The sequence below is a fragment of the Pristis pectinata genome, chromosome 10 (genome assembly GCF_009764475.1).
Source record: "Pristis pectinata isolate sPriPec2 chromosome 10, sPriPec2.1.pri, whole genome shotgun sequence".
NCBI lineage: Eukaryota > Metazoa > Chordata > Chondrichthyes > Rhinopristiformes > Pristidae > Pristis > Pristis pectinata.
The window spans coordinates 60,703,129-60,718,367 of record NC_067414.1 but is presented as its reverse complement, the minus strand read 5'-3'; the positions used below and the strand labels follow the sequence as shown (position 1 = coordinate 60,718,367).

The 15,239-nt window shown below is 41.7% G+C and overlaps 1 protein-coding gene across 1 annotated transcript in view; it reads right to left on the bottom strand.

Moving 5' to 3' along the window:
- drc1 (dynein regulatory complex subunit 1 homolog (Chlamydomonas)) overlaps positions 1-14,566 on the bottom strand; it is a 46,753-nt gene extending 32,187 nt beyond the window's left edge. Inside the window, exons 1-6 of the mRNA XM_052024322.1 lie at positions 14,194-14,566; positions 13,617-13,710; positions 10,048-10,160; positions 6,738-6,921; positions 4,819-4,956; positions 155-241 (exon numbers count right to left, since the gene is read on the bottom strand). Coding sequence (XP_051880282.1) covers positions 155-241; positions 4,819-4,956; positions 6,738-6,921; positions 10,048-10,160; positions 13,617-13,710; positions 14,194-14,309 — 732 coding nt within the window. The 5' untranslated portion in view covers positions 14,310-14,566. The remainder of the gene's footprint in view (positions 1-154; positions 242-4,818; positions 4,957-6,737; positions 6,922-10,047; positions 10,161-13,616; positions 13,711-14,193) is intronic.
- Between the last annotated feature and the right edge of the window lie 673 nt (positions 14,567-15,239).

Here is a 15,239-nt window from a genome sequence, read left to right as displayed (position 1 = left end):
GATTACAAATGTACTTAGCTGATTAGCTGTACAAAGAGCATAACCAAGGTTAACTAATAACTAATAATCTACATTATTTGAATTTAAGTACATTAACTGCACTTCAAAAATTGAGATATTCTTGTTTCTGTAGGTAGATGTTAAACACATTCACCTCTTTGTCTCTTCGCATCTGCATTTTCTTTTCCCACATCAACAGATTTTTTTTCATTAGTTCATGACGTTCCAGCTGAAAGACTTTCTGTTAAATACAGAGAAATGAAAATGGATAAATAACTAATCTACAAATTAAATCTGTAACATCCAAGATCATGCTATATTAAATCATTTGATAAATGGATTTGTTTTTACATCATCAATTATCAGGATGCTAAAGAAATAAGATTTGCTCACAAAACAGAGCATAAAAGATTGAGAAAGGAAAATAATGAAACTTCTTTGAAGAAGAAATGAGCAAGAAAAATTAAGTGGACATCTGTTAGCACTGAACAAAAAAAAAGAACAATAGATAAGGCAAAGCAACATCACAGCCATTTATCAAAACTCTTGTGAAACTGGGAGAAAATGAGCATCTGGAATCTCACATCACCAAGGTTAACAATAAAAGTATGGAGATTGGAATAGCCAAGAATTCAACCCTTCTGTGCTGCATTGTGATTTGCAAGAAGTTTCAAACTAAGCACAGGTCAATCAGTACCATTTAATTTTGACAGGTTTGGATTTCCCAAGCCATTCCTTCATCACCCAATGAACCTTCATCACCTTGTTTGCTTGGTCTCTGAAATGATGAGCAATTCACCAACTCTAGTTCGTTTTGAACCTGCCTCAGGATCCCTGATGGGCAGAAAGCCCATAGGGAATGCTCGGGCAACCTGTAAATCAGATGGTCTCAGATCTCAACAGATACGAAAAGCACACACGTCCCTATTCAGTACCACGGCAGGCAGAAAGCAAGAAAAAGTAGGGTTAGGTATCCTAACATGTTATTGGGAAAATGTAAGAATCTATCATTAGTGATAACAGGACTTTTACAAAATCATAATACAATCAAGCAGAGTTAAAATGGTTTTGTGAAAGCAAAAGCATGTTTGACTAATTCATTAGACTTCTTTGACAATATAATGAACAGATGGATTTAAGGGAACCAGTAAATGCAGAGTATTTGGATTTCCAGAGGATTCCAAAAATTAATGCATGGAAAGTTACTGCACAAACACTCATTGCACTGGTGTGCATCTGTTGGGTGGGGAGAAGATATGAGCGTAGATTGGATATTGGCTAACCAAGAGAAAACAGAACTGGGATTAAAGAACTTTCCTTAGGCTAGGAAATTATTACTGGAGAGGTCCCATAATCATCAGTTCTGGGACTTCAGCTATTTTCAATTTAAATCAATATATTAGATGAAGGAATCAAATGTACTGCAAAATATTACTTGCTCATAATATAAAGAGGTGAGCAAGCAAGTTGTGATGAAAATAGCAGATGGCGTACATCGTGGAAAAGACTTTGACAGGAGGAGAAATAGAAAAACAGACCAATGTTTAAATGGAGAGAGAATACAGAATGATGTGGTACAGAGGATTTGGGAGCCTTAAATTCAAAATATCAAAGTTAGCATGCAGGTACTGCAATCCAATAGGATGGTAAGTACAATGTTGACAGTATTGGTTGAACAGGTTGGTCCTAAGGGCACAACACAGTGGATTTCAGAAAAGAGGTTTCATATTCTTAAATATCAGATTCTGAGTGACTTAACAAGTAGATGTTAAGATGATATTGCCTACTGTGGGGTAATCCAGAACTAGGGTCTATAATTGCAGTGTAAGGGGTCACTCATTTAAAACAGAAATGAGGAGGGTTGTGAATCTTTGCAAGTGTTCACCCCAGAGAACCCTGGCAGGTGAATCACTGAATATGTTGAATACCAAAGCACACAGATTATTGGCCCATAGAGCAGTCAAGGGTTATGGGGAACAAGCAAGAGAATGGAACCTTGGGCAACATCAGGTTAGCCAGGCAGGTGGAGAGTATTCCATTGCATCTTATTGAATGATGGAGCAGTGCTCAGCAGTGAAGTGGATGCAACAACAAAAGGAGCTGGCTTTGTTATTTACAAATCCAGGCAATAAATTGTTTAATGCATTTTGTGTGTCACCAGCTACTCAAAGATTGTCAACTTCAATCAAAAATTTGTATAAATTCAAAGTTATTATTGAAACATGCAAATGATTTTAACTGAAAATTCAGGAATACTTGAAGCAGTTAAGAGACTGATGCAGAGCACGCCAGCAGATGCCATTTATCCAATCCACCGACAATCCTTTGAGAATTAACAAGATAAAGTGCTGATAAAATAAAATTAATAAAATATTTTTTTAATTCATTTTTCGGCAAGGCCAGCATTTATTGCCCATCCCTAGTTGCTTTACAGAAGCTCTCATGACCTGCTGCAGTCTTTCTGGTGAAGGTAGCTGCTGAAGAGGGAGCTCCAGGATATCGACCCAATGACTATAGGAAAACTTCCAAGTCAGAATGATTTGCAACTTGCAGAGGTAGGTGGTGATGTTCCCATGTACATGCTGGTGGTAGAGGTTTAGATTAGGAAGATGCTGTTGGGAGTATCCCAAGTGAGTAACTGCAGTGCATTTTGTACATGGTATACACAGAAGCCACTGCGAGATGATGACAAGGGAATAAATGTTTAGTGTGGTGGACAGAGTACCAAACAAGCAGCAGGCTTCGTCCTGGATGGTGTCGAGCTTACTGAGAACCATTGTAGCTACGCTCGTCCAGGTAAGTAAAGAGTATTCCGCAAAACATCTGTCTTGTGTCTCATAGAAAGTGGAAAGGCCCTGGGTATTAAAATCTGATTCAGTCACTACAGGATACCCAACCTCTCAACTGTCTTTACAACTACTATTTAAATGGCTGCTCCGGCTGAGCTTCTGCTCAATGCTGACCTCTAGGACATCGATGGTAGGATACTCATTGACAGTAATGCCACTGAATCTCAAACAGAGAGGAGATTCTCTCTTGTTGGAAATGCTCATTGTTTTGTGGCCCAAATGTCATCTAGATCTTCCTGCATGCAGGTAGGGATTCTTCATTTGCTAAGGAATTGTGAATGGAATTACATATTGCACAATTAGCAGCAAATATCTCCACTTCTGACCCCACTGAGGCCATCTATGAAACAGCAGAAGATGGTTGGTAGTCATGAAGCCAAGACAATTGACGTCCAGTAATAACCACCTTAGTGCAAGGTACAACTCCAACCATGGAAATTTTCCCCCTTATTGCCACTGACTTCAGTTTTACCAAAACTCCTCAACACCACCCTCAGTAAAAATGTTCCCTTGATGTTGTGAGCAGTTGCTCTAACCTCACCTCTGGAATAAATTTCCTTGGTCCACCTTTGGACCAAGGTTGTGATAGTTCTGGACCCGAGTCATGCTAGAAAGAACCAACTGGGCATCAGTAGCAGATTATTGGCAACTAAATTCTGTTTGATGGAAATGTCTATGACAGATTCCATCACTTGGCTGATGATTGGGAGGAGAGCGATTGGGCAATAATTAGCCAATATTGGATTTGCCCTGCTCTTTATGAATAAAACAGCCCTGAACAATTTGTCACACCATCAAGTGGATGTCAGTGTTACATCCGCACTGGAACAACTCGCTAGGGGCACTCTTGATGACTTACAAATTTCAACCCTCCAAAAGTAGTACATGATCTTCCAATGCCCATAAGGATTTTGTAAGTTCAATATTAACAGTCTTTGTACAGATTATCTAGGGTTAAGAAGATAATGATCCAGGAACTTGCTCAGTGAAAAAAGAGCATCAAAAGCATTTGAAGCATGAAAAGGAATTTGATAATTTTGCTTCAGGATGGTGCTCAACCTCAAGACATCCCAAACTGCATTTCAATCAATGGTGCTTAGTCACTTTAGAAAATATGGCAGCCTATTTGTAAACAGGAATCTCCTATAAACAGGTATGTGGTGGTAACAAGATACTTTTTTTTAAACTGACTCTGATGGAGATATTGGGTAGAACACTGGGAATAACCTTCCTTCTTAAAACAAAAACTCAATACAGAAGAATAGATGAGGTCACAGTTCAACAACCCGAAGGAACCATGCCCTCAGAAAAGCCTTTAATATCAACTTATAAGTATATGGATGGGACCTGAAATCACCATCTTCTGATTCTAACATAGATGAGCGAAGGAAATAAACTAAACACAATTAATATTCAGTGAATAATTTTAACTGTGGGGTTGCTGCCCTCCAGTGATTTTATCAGCCTTTAACATAAAATGGACAATCTAGAATTTCAGTGATTCAGGACATCTGCATTGTGATTCTCTGTAGCTGCCTGCAAAACCATGGACAAAACACAAGCACAATGCTGGTTTCCTTCCTTTATTTATCAACATTAAAAACGCTGTCCACCTTTTATCAGAGGTTGAATATAGTTTACTTATCCGTGTTTGAACACTGTTTTCCTGGCACCCTTCATACAATATGAAAATGTTGTTTGAAGTTTGTTAATTCATGGAACAGACTGGTTCTTTAGGAAATACAGGCTTACTCAGCTTCTCTGCCACTATCAAGCTAGATGCTCTATGGTAATAAGCTGTCACTTCTTGAAGCACCTCTATTTAATAAACACAAGATTGCAGCATGATACACACCACCTTCTTCACAACTAGAAAGGGGCCTTAACAAGACTTTGGATTGCAAATCAAGATCCTCCAGTTCTATCTATTCAGCATGGAAGGGAAGAAAAAGCATCTTAAGTTTGTCACCTCTATCTCCTTCAGTTCCATTCTATAGGACTTGGTTAAGGTCTTTATTTGTTCTTCCATACGTTCCAACAATAAGTCAATGTCTTCAGCTGATTTCTTCAGATCCTTTACATAACGATCATCACTCAACTTTAGCTCCTGCAAGGTCAAATTAAATAAAATTAAACCACACACAATTTGTGGAACCTTTAACCGTGCTTCAGTTTTTTTTGAAAAAACGTTGCCCAAAGATATAATAAAGCTGTACAAACAGCATGCTAACATAGGAAAACAATGACCATAAAATTGTGTTGAACAGGAATTTGACCTTTCGAAATGATGGCTGTTCATTGTGGACGCTGACTGTACTTGGTTAGAAAACTGAAATGTCGTGGCAATGAGTCAAATCTGTCACTGGGAACAGAGTCCCATCACTAACTTAAAGATGTCAGAGGAAGGTTATTTATGAGAACTTTGTCATGAATAATATGTTGTTGATACGTTACAAAGCTTATACAACATAATATACAGTCTTCACTTGGGTTTTCACACATACTACGTGCTTTCCTTCTTCTTAAGCCGCACTTCGGGATCAAGGATGATTCACTGACTCCAGTTTTGGGGTTCTGAGGTGGCTAATAAGGCCATTGTGGGAACCATAAACTGTTCTACAAATAGGGCAGGACATGTCTGCTAGCGTAAATGGACAAGCAGTTTATAAGGCAGGATGCTCCTTCCCCCACTTACAAAGGGTTTCTGTGTGCTCCCGATAAATGGTCGAGGTTCTCAATACCAAGCCAAATGCTACTTTTCAGAAGAATTTCTGGCCAGAGCCTGAGCTGGAAGGTGCTTGTGCGAAATAAACAAACAACTGAGAGGATGGATTAGTTCAATGATAGACAAAAGGTGGCATAGTCCTTTGAATGGGACATAAAGATAAAAAGCATCGAGTCATAGAGCATAGAAACAGGTCCTTCAGCTGCCAAGTCTGTACCTACTATCAATTTACACTAAACCATTTAATTCTCCCACAATACCCATAGACTTCCTCCAGAATCTACTGCTCACCAACAAACTAGGGGCAATTTAGAACAAACATTTAACCTAACAACCCGCATGTCTTTATGGGAGGAAACCCATGCAGTCATAGGGATAATATATAGACTCCACACAGTTAGTAGAGAGATCAGGACTAAACCCAGGTCGCTGGAGCTGTGAGGCAGCAGCTCTACTAGCTGTGCAAAGCTGAAACAGAAATGAAAAGAACTAAGGAGATAGTAGAATTTAGATGGTGCTCTTCTAATTCTGACAATTACAGAGCCTTTTGTCAATTATCAAGATTGACACAAGTACTGTACCAAGAGGTAATCAACTTGAACAACTCTAGAATTTGAGTCAATAAGAGTTACAGTAATCAGACAGGCAGTCACACTAAATCTTTTTTTTGCTCAGTGGAGGAGCAAATCCTACTGGCTCATAAAGAGCCATAAACAGAGCCATCTTAACAAACCATGTGCAGTTCTGTAGGTTGAAATAACTAATAAGCACATAATCAAATGCAATTTAGCTGTCCCCAAATCAGAATCACCCCATGTTATGATATCCTGAAGAAAGTTATTGCAAAATTAATTTAAAACACATCAGTAAAGTCTACTTTTATGATTGCACAAACTTATTTCACCACAAGTCTTTATCACTGGAGGATATACTTCCTTCCTGGATAAGGTTCATAACTCAAATCCAGGAGGAAAAACCAAAATGTTCTCAACTACTGTGCCACGTTGTAAGGGTTCAGAATAAAGGCATGTGCCCACAAATGAAAACCTGCCCAAAGGGTGCATTTTAACTATTAAGCCCCAAACTGTAACAAAAAAAATGCAACAGAGTTAACTACTCACCATTGAATATTCACCCAACTTTCTAATGCATAAACAATTTACCTTCTGCAAAGTAGTAATGAGATTGTTTTTTCCTTCGATTAATTGAGCACATAGCTGTTGCTGTTTGATGAGAAGGTCACGTAAATCCTGAGGAATCTTATGAGCCTTTGCTGATAACCATTTCTTTGTGATGACCTCAAACTTTTCCTCACTGATGATGGCTTCGTTCTCCAATTTTGCAGTCCTTCAAAAAGCAAAACTAAACTTCAAAAATCCAGTATTGTAAACAAATAGATTATGTAAATGAGTAATTTTAAAAACCTCCAACCCTATTACCTTGCACAGCACCTCTTTGGAAATTGATTCAACAAAACTGGCACCTTCTTAGCTGATCACCACCATTAGGAACTTCCAGCTAATTTGCTTGTTTACCAGACTTTGACAAGGAACTAAATATTAATCCGCATCTTTTTGCCAAGTAAATTACTAAAAGACCCAACTCTTGTACCCTAATTCAATAAAAGTTAGTTTTACAAATCAATATTTTTTTGAAGAAGAATTCAAAAGCAGACTTCATTTTTCTTCACCAATAAGGCTAGCATAGGTTGTCCATCCCTGATTGCCCTCAAGGTGTCAGTGAACCATCTTCTTGAACTATTGCAGTCCTCCTGGTGAAGGTACACCCTGCTGTTGATCAGAGGCCACCAGAATTTAAACCAAAGTTCACGAAGGAGCAGTGATAAACTTCCAAACCAGAACAGAGTGGAAGGCGCAAAACTCCCATGCACCTGCTGACTTGTCCTTCTTGCTAGTAATGGTCCTGTGCTTTGAAAATGCTGTTGGAGTAAACTGGACAAGTCTACTTACATTTTGTAGATTACATACACTGCAACCATTGTGCACTGGTGATGGAAGGAACGTTTAGGATTATTGGTGGGTACCAAACAAGCAGGCTGCTTTGTCTTGAATAATGTTGAGCTTCTTGCGAGTTGTTGGTGCTGCACTCATCCTTGCAAGGAGAGTGTGTTCCATCATGCTCCTGATTTATAGGTGGTGGAAAGGCCTTGGGGTAGCTGAAGGCAAGTCAAGTCACCCTCTGCCAGATTCTTTTTTATTCCAAAATAAACTTTATTCATAATAAAAGCCAAACTATATACAATTACAAAACAGTGCAAGCCTTTACATTCTTGTACAGATTCATTAGTGTTACCTTTTTATATAAAACAACAGCATCGATGCCACACGTGTGGCTCCCTGGGGGCTGCCCAGTCCCGTATTTACAATAGTTAGGGGCTTTTTCGCCTGACCCCACCCCTCCCTCTCCAGTGGCAGAAGAACCCTAAACTGTAGTCCTTCCCCACCGAGCCTTTGCGTCAGCAGCGCCCAGCTTCAGTGTGTCCCTCAGCATGTACTCCTGCAGCCTGGAATGTGCCAGTCGGCAGCATTCCCCTGCCCGAAACTTGTTGGTCTTCCAGTACTGCGAGATGTCACCCACTGCCGGATACTCAGTTTCTTATCTGCTACTGTAGCCATGGTATTTATGTGGTTGGTTCAGTTGACCTTCTTGTCAATGGTGACCGTCAGTTGATTAATGGTGGGGAGAATCAGTGATGATAATATCAGTGCATGTCAAGGGTGTTGATTAGGCTCTCTCTTGTTGAAATGGCCATTGCCTGACACTTGAGGTTTGAATATTATTTGCCACTCATCAGCCATGTCTGACTTGTTGACCAGGTCTTGCATGCAAACATGGACTGCTTCATTTGCTGAAGAGTTGCAAATGCAATTGGACATTGTGCAATAATGGTAACCTCACTTCCATTCCAAAGGGAAGGCCAATGATGAAGCTGATGTAGATTGTGTGGCCATGTCACTGTGCCGGGTAACTCCTGCAGTGTTGTGCTGGGCCTGAGATGATTGACCTCCACCAAGCAAAATCATCTTCTTTAGTGTGAGGTATGACTCTAACCAGTGAAGTATTTTCTCTTGAATACCCATTGACTTCAGGTTTACCGGGGTACCTGATACTGCACACACTCCAATGATGCTTTGATATCAAAAGGCAGTCACTAACCTCTGGAATACCACTCATTGGCCCATGTTTAGACCAAGGCTGTGATGACGTCCAGAGCAGAGTCGTCATGGTGAAACTCAAATCAGGCATTAGTGAGTAGGGTGTTGGTGACTAAGTGCGGCTTGATAGCGCAGTTGACAACAGCTTCCGTCACTTTGCTAATGATTGAGAATGGGCTGTTTGGGTGGTAAGTCCTGCTTTTTGTGAACAGGACACAACTGGGCAATTTTCCACATGCTTGGGTAGATACCAGTGTTGTAACTTTACTAAAACATCTTGGCCAAAGGCACATCTAGTTCTGGAGTGCACATCTTCAGTACTACAGCTTGATGCTACACTTGGTCAAATATTCTCTGGTCCCATAGCCTTTGGCTGTATTCAATGCTTTCAGCCATTTCTTGAAATCATATGCAATGAATCAAATCAGTTGGAGACTGGCTTTATGATGATGGAGGAAGCCAATATGAAACACCAATTTGGCACTTCTAACAAAACAGGGTACAATTGGTTCAGCCTCTTCTTGAGCATTTTCTTTGCCATTGTTGAGGATGGTGACATTCGTGGTGAATCCTCCTCTCTCAGCTCTTTAATTGCCTACACCATTCACAAGCAGACATGCAAAACTGCAGAGCTTTGGCCTGGTCCATTGGTTGTGAGACCACTTAGTTCTGCCAGCTGCATGTTTTTTTTTGCTACTTAGCACACATGTAGTCCTGTGTTGCAGCTTCACTCAGTAGGCACCTCACCATTTTAGTTTGGCTATATTTAGCACTGCTCCAGGCATGCCCTTCTGCACTTCTTGAACAGGGTTGAATTCCTGACTTGATAGTAATAGCAGAGTGAGGGATATGCTAAGACACGATTTACAAGCTGTGACAGTGCACATTTCTGGCTGCTGTTCATTTACAGTTCCTCATGGATGCCTGGTTTCGAGCTGCCAGATCTGTTCTGCATTCATCCATTTAGCACAGTTATCCCACACAGGGTGATGGACAGTGTCCTCTGTATGGGTCGTGGTCTCGACATACTCATTAAGAAAAATGCCATTTCATGCTAAACCCATTTTCACCTGTATTAATCTAATGTTACAGGTTACCACTCAGGAATGTATTAAGGAATATTTGTGAAGGAAACTGAAAAAAATTAAAACACTGCATAACTGTAACGTTCATGCTTGCTGATAATGCAAATGAGTGAGATTGCAAATTTGGAGTGGGTGAAAAATCAAACCAGGTGAAATTCACATTAGAATCCTCAAAGTTTCTCCTTTGGGCACAGTTAATACAATTCACTCACCTTTGCTTCAGTGCTTCTCTTTCTATATTTCTCCTGTGCATCTCCCTTGAGTCTTCAGCAACTTGTACATTTGTGACCAATGACATCCCATCTCTTTTTAGCTTCATCAGTCTCTAAAAGAATGAACAAACCCTTAAATTCCAATTTAATGCACCTCACATTGTTCTCGTTAGTTGAGAGAAACCACTTTCATTTTCAGTAGTAAACATCCTAATGAGCTTCTTTACAATGGACAAACAGAGGCTGTACAATGGTGGAGGAGAGAGAAATGGTAAGAAGAGTTGAAGAATGCCAACTACACAATTTAATATTACTGTTTTAATCTTTGTTCCATCCTCACCGCCCCTGACAATGGGTTCCAGATTCCAACCACCCTCCGAGTAAAAAGAATTCTTCCTCAGATTCCCACTAAACTTAAGCCTATGCCCCGCAGTTTTAGACGCCTCCGTTATGGGGTGAAGTTTCTCATAATCCTCTCTATCTATGCCTCTCAATATGACCCACAACCTCTGGCTGCTTACCCTCGCTCTTTAGAATGCCCTGCAGTCACTTTGCGGTGTCCTTAACCCTGACACCATGGAGGCAACTCACCATCCTGGATTCACATGAATGGTTGCCGAAGCATCTATCTATCCCTCTCATTATCTGGTCTCCTACAACTGCTACCCTTAGACTCTTGATCCTTATCCATTGTGCAGCTAAGTCACCCACTGTGCTGTGATCTTGGCTCTGGCTGGACTCCTCAGAGAAACATTCAGCTCCACCATTTTCCCAAAACAATGACATGATTTTGGAGATGCACTTTAAGGTTTCCCTGACAACTTGTCTGCCTCCCTTCCTCTGGTGGCCATCTATTTCTTCTTTCAACACCTTTCCTTAAGCTGTAAGGTGACCATTTCTGAAAACATGCAGCCTACATAACTTACATCCTCACAGGTGCATCATAGTGTCACCAACCAACGCTCAAGTTGGCCAAACTGGAAGCATCTCCCACAAATGTATTACCCAAACCACAAGGAGCACTTCAGAAGTCCCACATCGTAAGTCATACAACAGAGGACTGAGCTCCCCTGCATTATTTTTAGTTTAGAAAGGGCCCCCTAAAACATTATCCATCTCTGTTCCCACATCATCTTTGAACTGCAAAAAAGTGAAAATGGTCACCAACATCAACCTGACTGGCACAAATATCACATTATCCAACCAAAAGACAATGTTGAGTTCTCAAAGACCCTCCTCACGGAGGCCCCTTCGTTCATCAAATCCTGCACTGACACCTTGGCACTCCAAACTGTTGTGATAACACCCTCTGATTCCTCTGCCTCCTTTTTAAAAAATCAAATGCACTTAGACAGCTCTGGTCAAGACAACTGAAAATAATTGACCTCAATTGCAAAGTTTACAATTACAATGGGCATCCTCAAGTTACCTCCTCACCTGAAACTGCAAACTCCAGGAAAAAAAGGATGTAAAAGTTACTAACTCTAATTACTAACTTAAAATAAAATTAAAATGAAATAACATACATTTTTCCTGCACTGAGACCTCTGCAGTACAAGAGCCACTGAAAGAAAAGTCTCTGTGGTTGCTCTGGCTGCGTTTTTAATAACACTCAAACATTAGTCCAGACAGCTGAAATTAATTGACCTCAATTGAGAAGTTTACAATTACAAAGGGGTCCCCTCTCAAGTTACCTTGCTTACCTCCACAGTGAAACTGCAAGCTCAAATTGAAAACCACAACCCACAAGGATTTGCCACTTTGATTACTAACATAAAATAAACAAAATTACATTATAGAAACTCTTCCCTCACTCACCAAAGCCTGCATTCTGCAACTACTGCACTCCAAGGATCATTGTGAAAACACCAAGTTTCCCCTGGATTATAAGTGAATATTATATTGTTAATGTGTTCGGAAATATTTTCCCTTGAATGTTCACAACAGAAATTAGTTAGTGCTTATGACTCAAGTTGCCTTACCTTTCCCAACATCAACTTCACATCGAAGAAGGGGAGTACTCCAATTTATTTAATAAATATAAAATCGGTGTCTCACCTTAACTTCCCTTCACTCATTTTAAAAACAAACATAAGATTTATCTTTGGCAAGGACACACCCAGGTGGGATCAATGCCTATAAGGCAGAACAATAACAGGAATTAATGTGAATTAATGTACTTACTTTCTTAGGAGGCTAAGGAGGTTCGGCTTGTCACTGAACACCCTAACAAACTTCCACAGATGTACTGTTGAAAGTATCCTGACTGGTTGCATCATGGTCTGGTACGGCAATCCGAATGCGCAGGAACGCAAGAAGCTGCAGAGAGTAGTGGACTCAGCCCAATGCATCACGGGCACATCCCTTCTCACCATCAGTAGTATCTGCAGGAGGTGCTGTCTCAAGAAGGCAACATCCATCATCAAAGATCCCCACCATCTGGGCCATGCCATCTTTTTGCAGCTACTATCAGACAGGGGGTACAGAAGCCCAAAGTCTGACACCACCAGTTTCAAGAACAGCTACTTCCCTTCAACCATTCAGTTCTTGAACCAACCAGCATAACCTTAATCACCACTACAGTTTAACTACACTATGACCACTCTGATCACTTTGCACTAACGGACTTTTTTTTTGGTTCTAATTGTGTTTTATTTTCTTGTAAAAATTGTGTATAATTTATGTTTAATTTATGTTTTTCTTCTGAATGCTGCTTATTTTATGCTATGTACCTGTGATGCAGCTGCAAGTAAGTTTTTCATTGCACCTGTGCATACGTGTACTTGTGCATATGACAAACTCAACTTTGACTTTTGAATGATCTCCATGTCAAGAAGCTCTATTACAAAGGGTGCAATTGTTAACTCGAGGCAATCCAAGCACCTAAATGACCAGGCAATAGACTTGAAAGGCCGGTTTTCCCAAACAGTGGCATCTTATTCCACAGTGGAAGAGTTTTGCAGCAGCTCTCAGACATTTGAAATCATACACACTGGGTTTTATACAGAATTCCATCAATAAGTGATTTTTTAAGATATCCGTGTATAGATCTTTTCAGACTCCCAACAAAATCAACCTTCTTCAAACTAAAAGCCTAGAGCTTTCTTATATCACATCACTTGTCAAATTTGATTATTTTTACTATTCTAATTGGCAGCAGCACTGGTTAATTTCCTCCCAGTGAGGAGCATGGTCACAGTAAAGCTCATGTTTGTAGCACCCTTAACATGCTTCAAACAAAATACCGCAATAAATGTCACAAGGGAAACTAAAAGTTTGCTGGAAGAGACATATTAATCGTTAAGGTTTAGGGGAAGAGAGAGAAAACATAAGATTATCATACAGGACCAGGATGAGGCCATTCAGCCCCTTGAACTCATCTCAAACACAATTCGCTGTGGCTTGATTCTTTTCATTTCCAGTAATCTATCACCACCTGTCCCATCAGCACCTCCTGCTGCACCCGTTGCAGAGCCTATAACATTCATGTTACTTCTTCAGAACCTTCGGAATTAGAGTTATCTTGAACCCAAGGGTTGCTTAGGAAGAAAGTTAAAGGGCTAACTAACCTGGTACGAGTCCAAAACCTGTTTGCAGCTTTTACTGAGCTCCTCTTTGTCATCATCTCCTTCTTCCACAGTTTCATTTTCACCTCTGGCTTCCCTGGAATATCATTTTATATATCCATCATCTGTCACACGGAGCTTTTAAGTTCGACAAACAAATCAAAGGAAGGGAACAAGCAGCAGCAGAGAGGTAAGGGAACAGAAGAATGGCTGAGGGGGAAGCAAGTGGGAAGGGAAACTGGGTGGGTGGGAAGAGGAATGGAGATTAGAGGGAAGGGAGAGGCAAATGCCAAAAGAGAGAAGACAGGGCAAGCGGGGAATTAAGGGCAACAGCAGAAGGGTAGGCAAATGGGAGGGAAAAGTGCAGGGAAGGGGCATGAGAGGGAGAGAGCGAGATGGGTAAAAGAGTGTGGGGTAAAATGCACTGAAATTGAGTGAAGTGTGGAGTTAGTGGGGGAGTAGTTTTAGAAGGAATGAGAAAAATTGGGATGTGAAAAGACTGAAGGGGCGGGTTGTAAATTTTGGGGGGGGGGGGGCGGTGGTGTGGAACTGAGGTGTGTTGGAGAGTGGCGGCTCTCACCGTCTTTTCTCCTCCTGCCTCTGGGCAACCCGGAGTCGGCGAGCGGCGATCCTCTCTTCGGGGTCTTCAGAGTTCACACTGGGGGCGTGCAGGAGCTCGGCCTTGGAAGAGGCCATGGTGGGCCGGGGGGTCTGAGCGGGGAACCGGGGTCGGGACCGGTAACCCGTGGCTAAGTGGCGCGGAGTGTACGCCGGGGGCCCGGGGCTGGAGCGGGGCGTGGGCCCGGGGCTGGAGCGGGCTGTCCGTCCTGCCACCGCTCGCACTCCGCCGCAGCCGCCACCAGAGTCCGGTTGCCCAGAGACGGGCGGCACAATACCGGTGACGTAGCGCGCCCTGTACCGAGCCCCAGGAATGAGGCAAAGGGAGCGCTCGGCTTGAGAGGGGGGAAAGAGGGGGAAGGAGAGGGGGGAAAGAGGGGGAAGGAAAGGGGGAAAGGAAAGAGTGGGAAAGGGGAGAAAGGGGAAAGAGATATTTACGACGGATTGAGCAATGAATGGCCGCATAAATAATGGCGAAGGACGAAAGAGCGGGTGAAAAGTTGGTCAGTGGAAGCAGAGGGAGGAAAGTATGGAAGAAGTGACAGAAATACCAGGGAATGAAAACGGAAAGCTTTAGACTCATCTCAGATGGCGAGATCTGCTGGTTGAGTGGTATCATAAAAACAACCTTGCCTTCCCGGTCAGCAAGAACAAAGAATTGATTGTGGACCTCAGGAAGGGAAAGTAGGGAAAACACACACCAGTCTTCATTGAGGGGTCAGTGGTGGAAAGGGTGAGCAGCTTCAAGTTCCTGGGCATCAACATCTCAGAGGACCTATCCTGAGCCCATTGATGCAATGACAAAGGCAGCTCACCAGCAGCTCTATTTTGTTTGGTGATGTACCAAATCTCCTCAAACTCCTAAGACTTTCTGTAGATGTATAGTGGAGAGCATTCTGACTGGTTGCATCACAGCCTGGTATGGAGGCTTCAATGCACAGGATCGCAAGATGCTGCGGGGGTTGTAGACTCAGCCAGCTCAATCATGGGCACAACCCTTCCTACCAT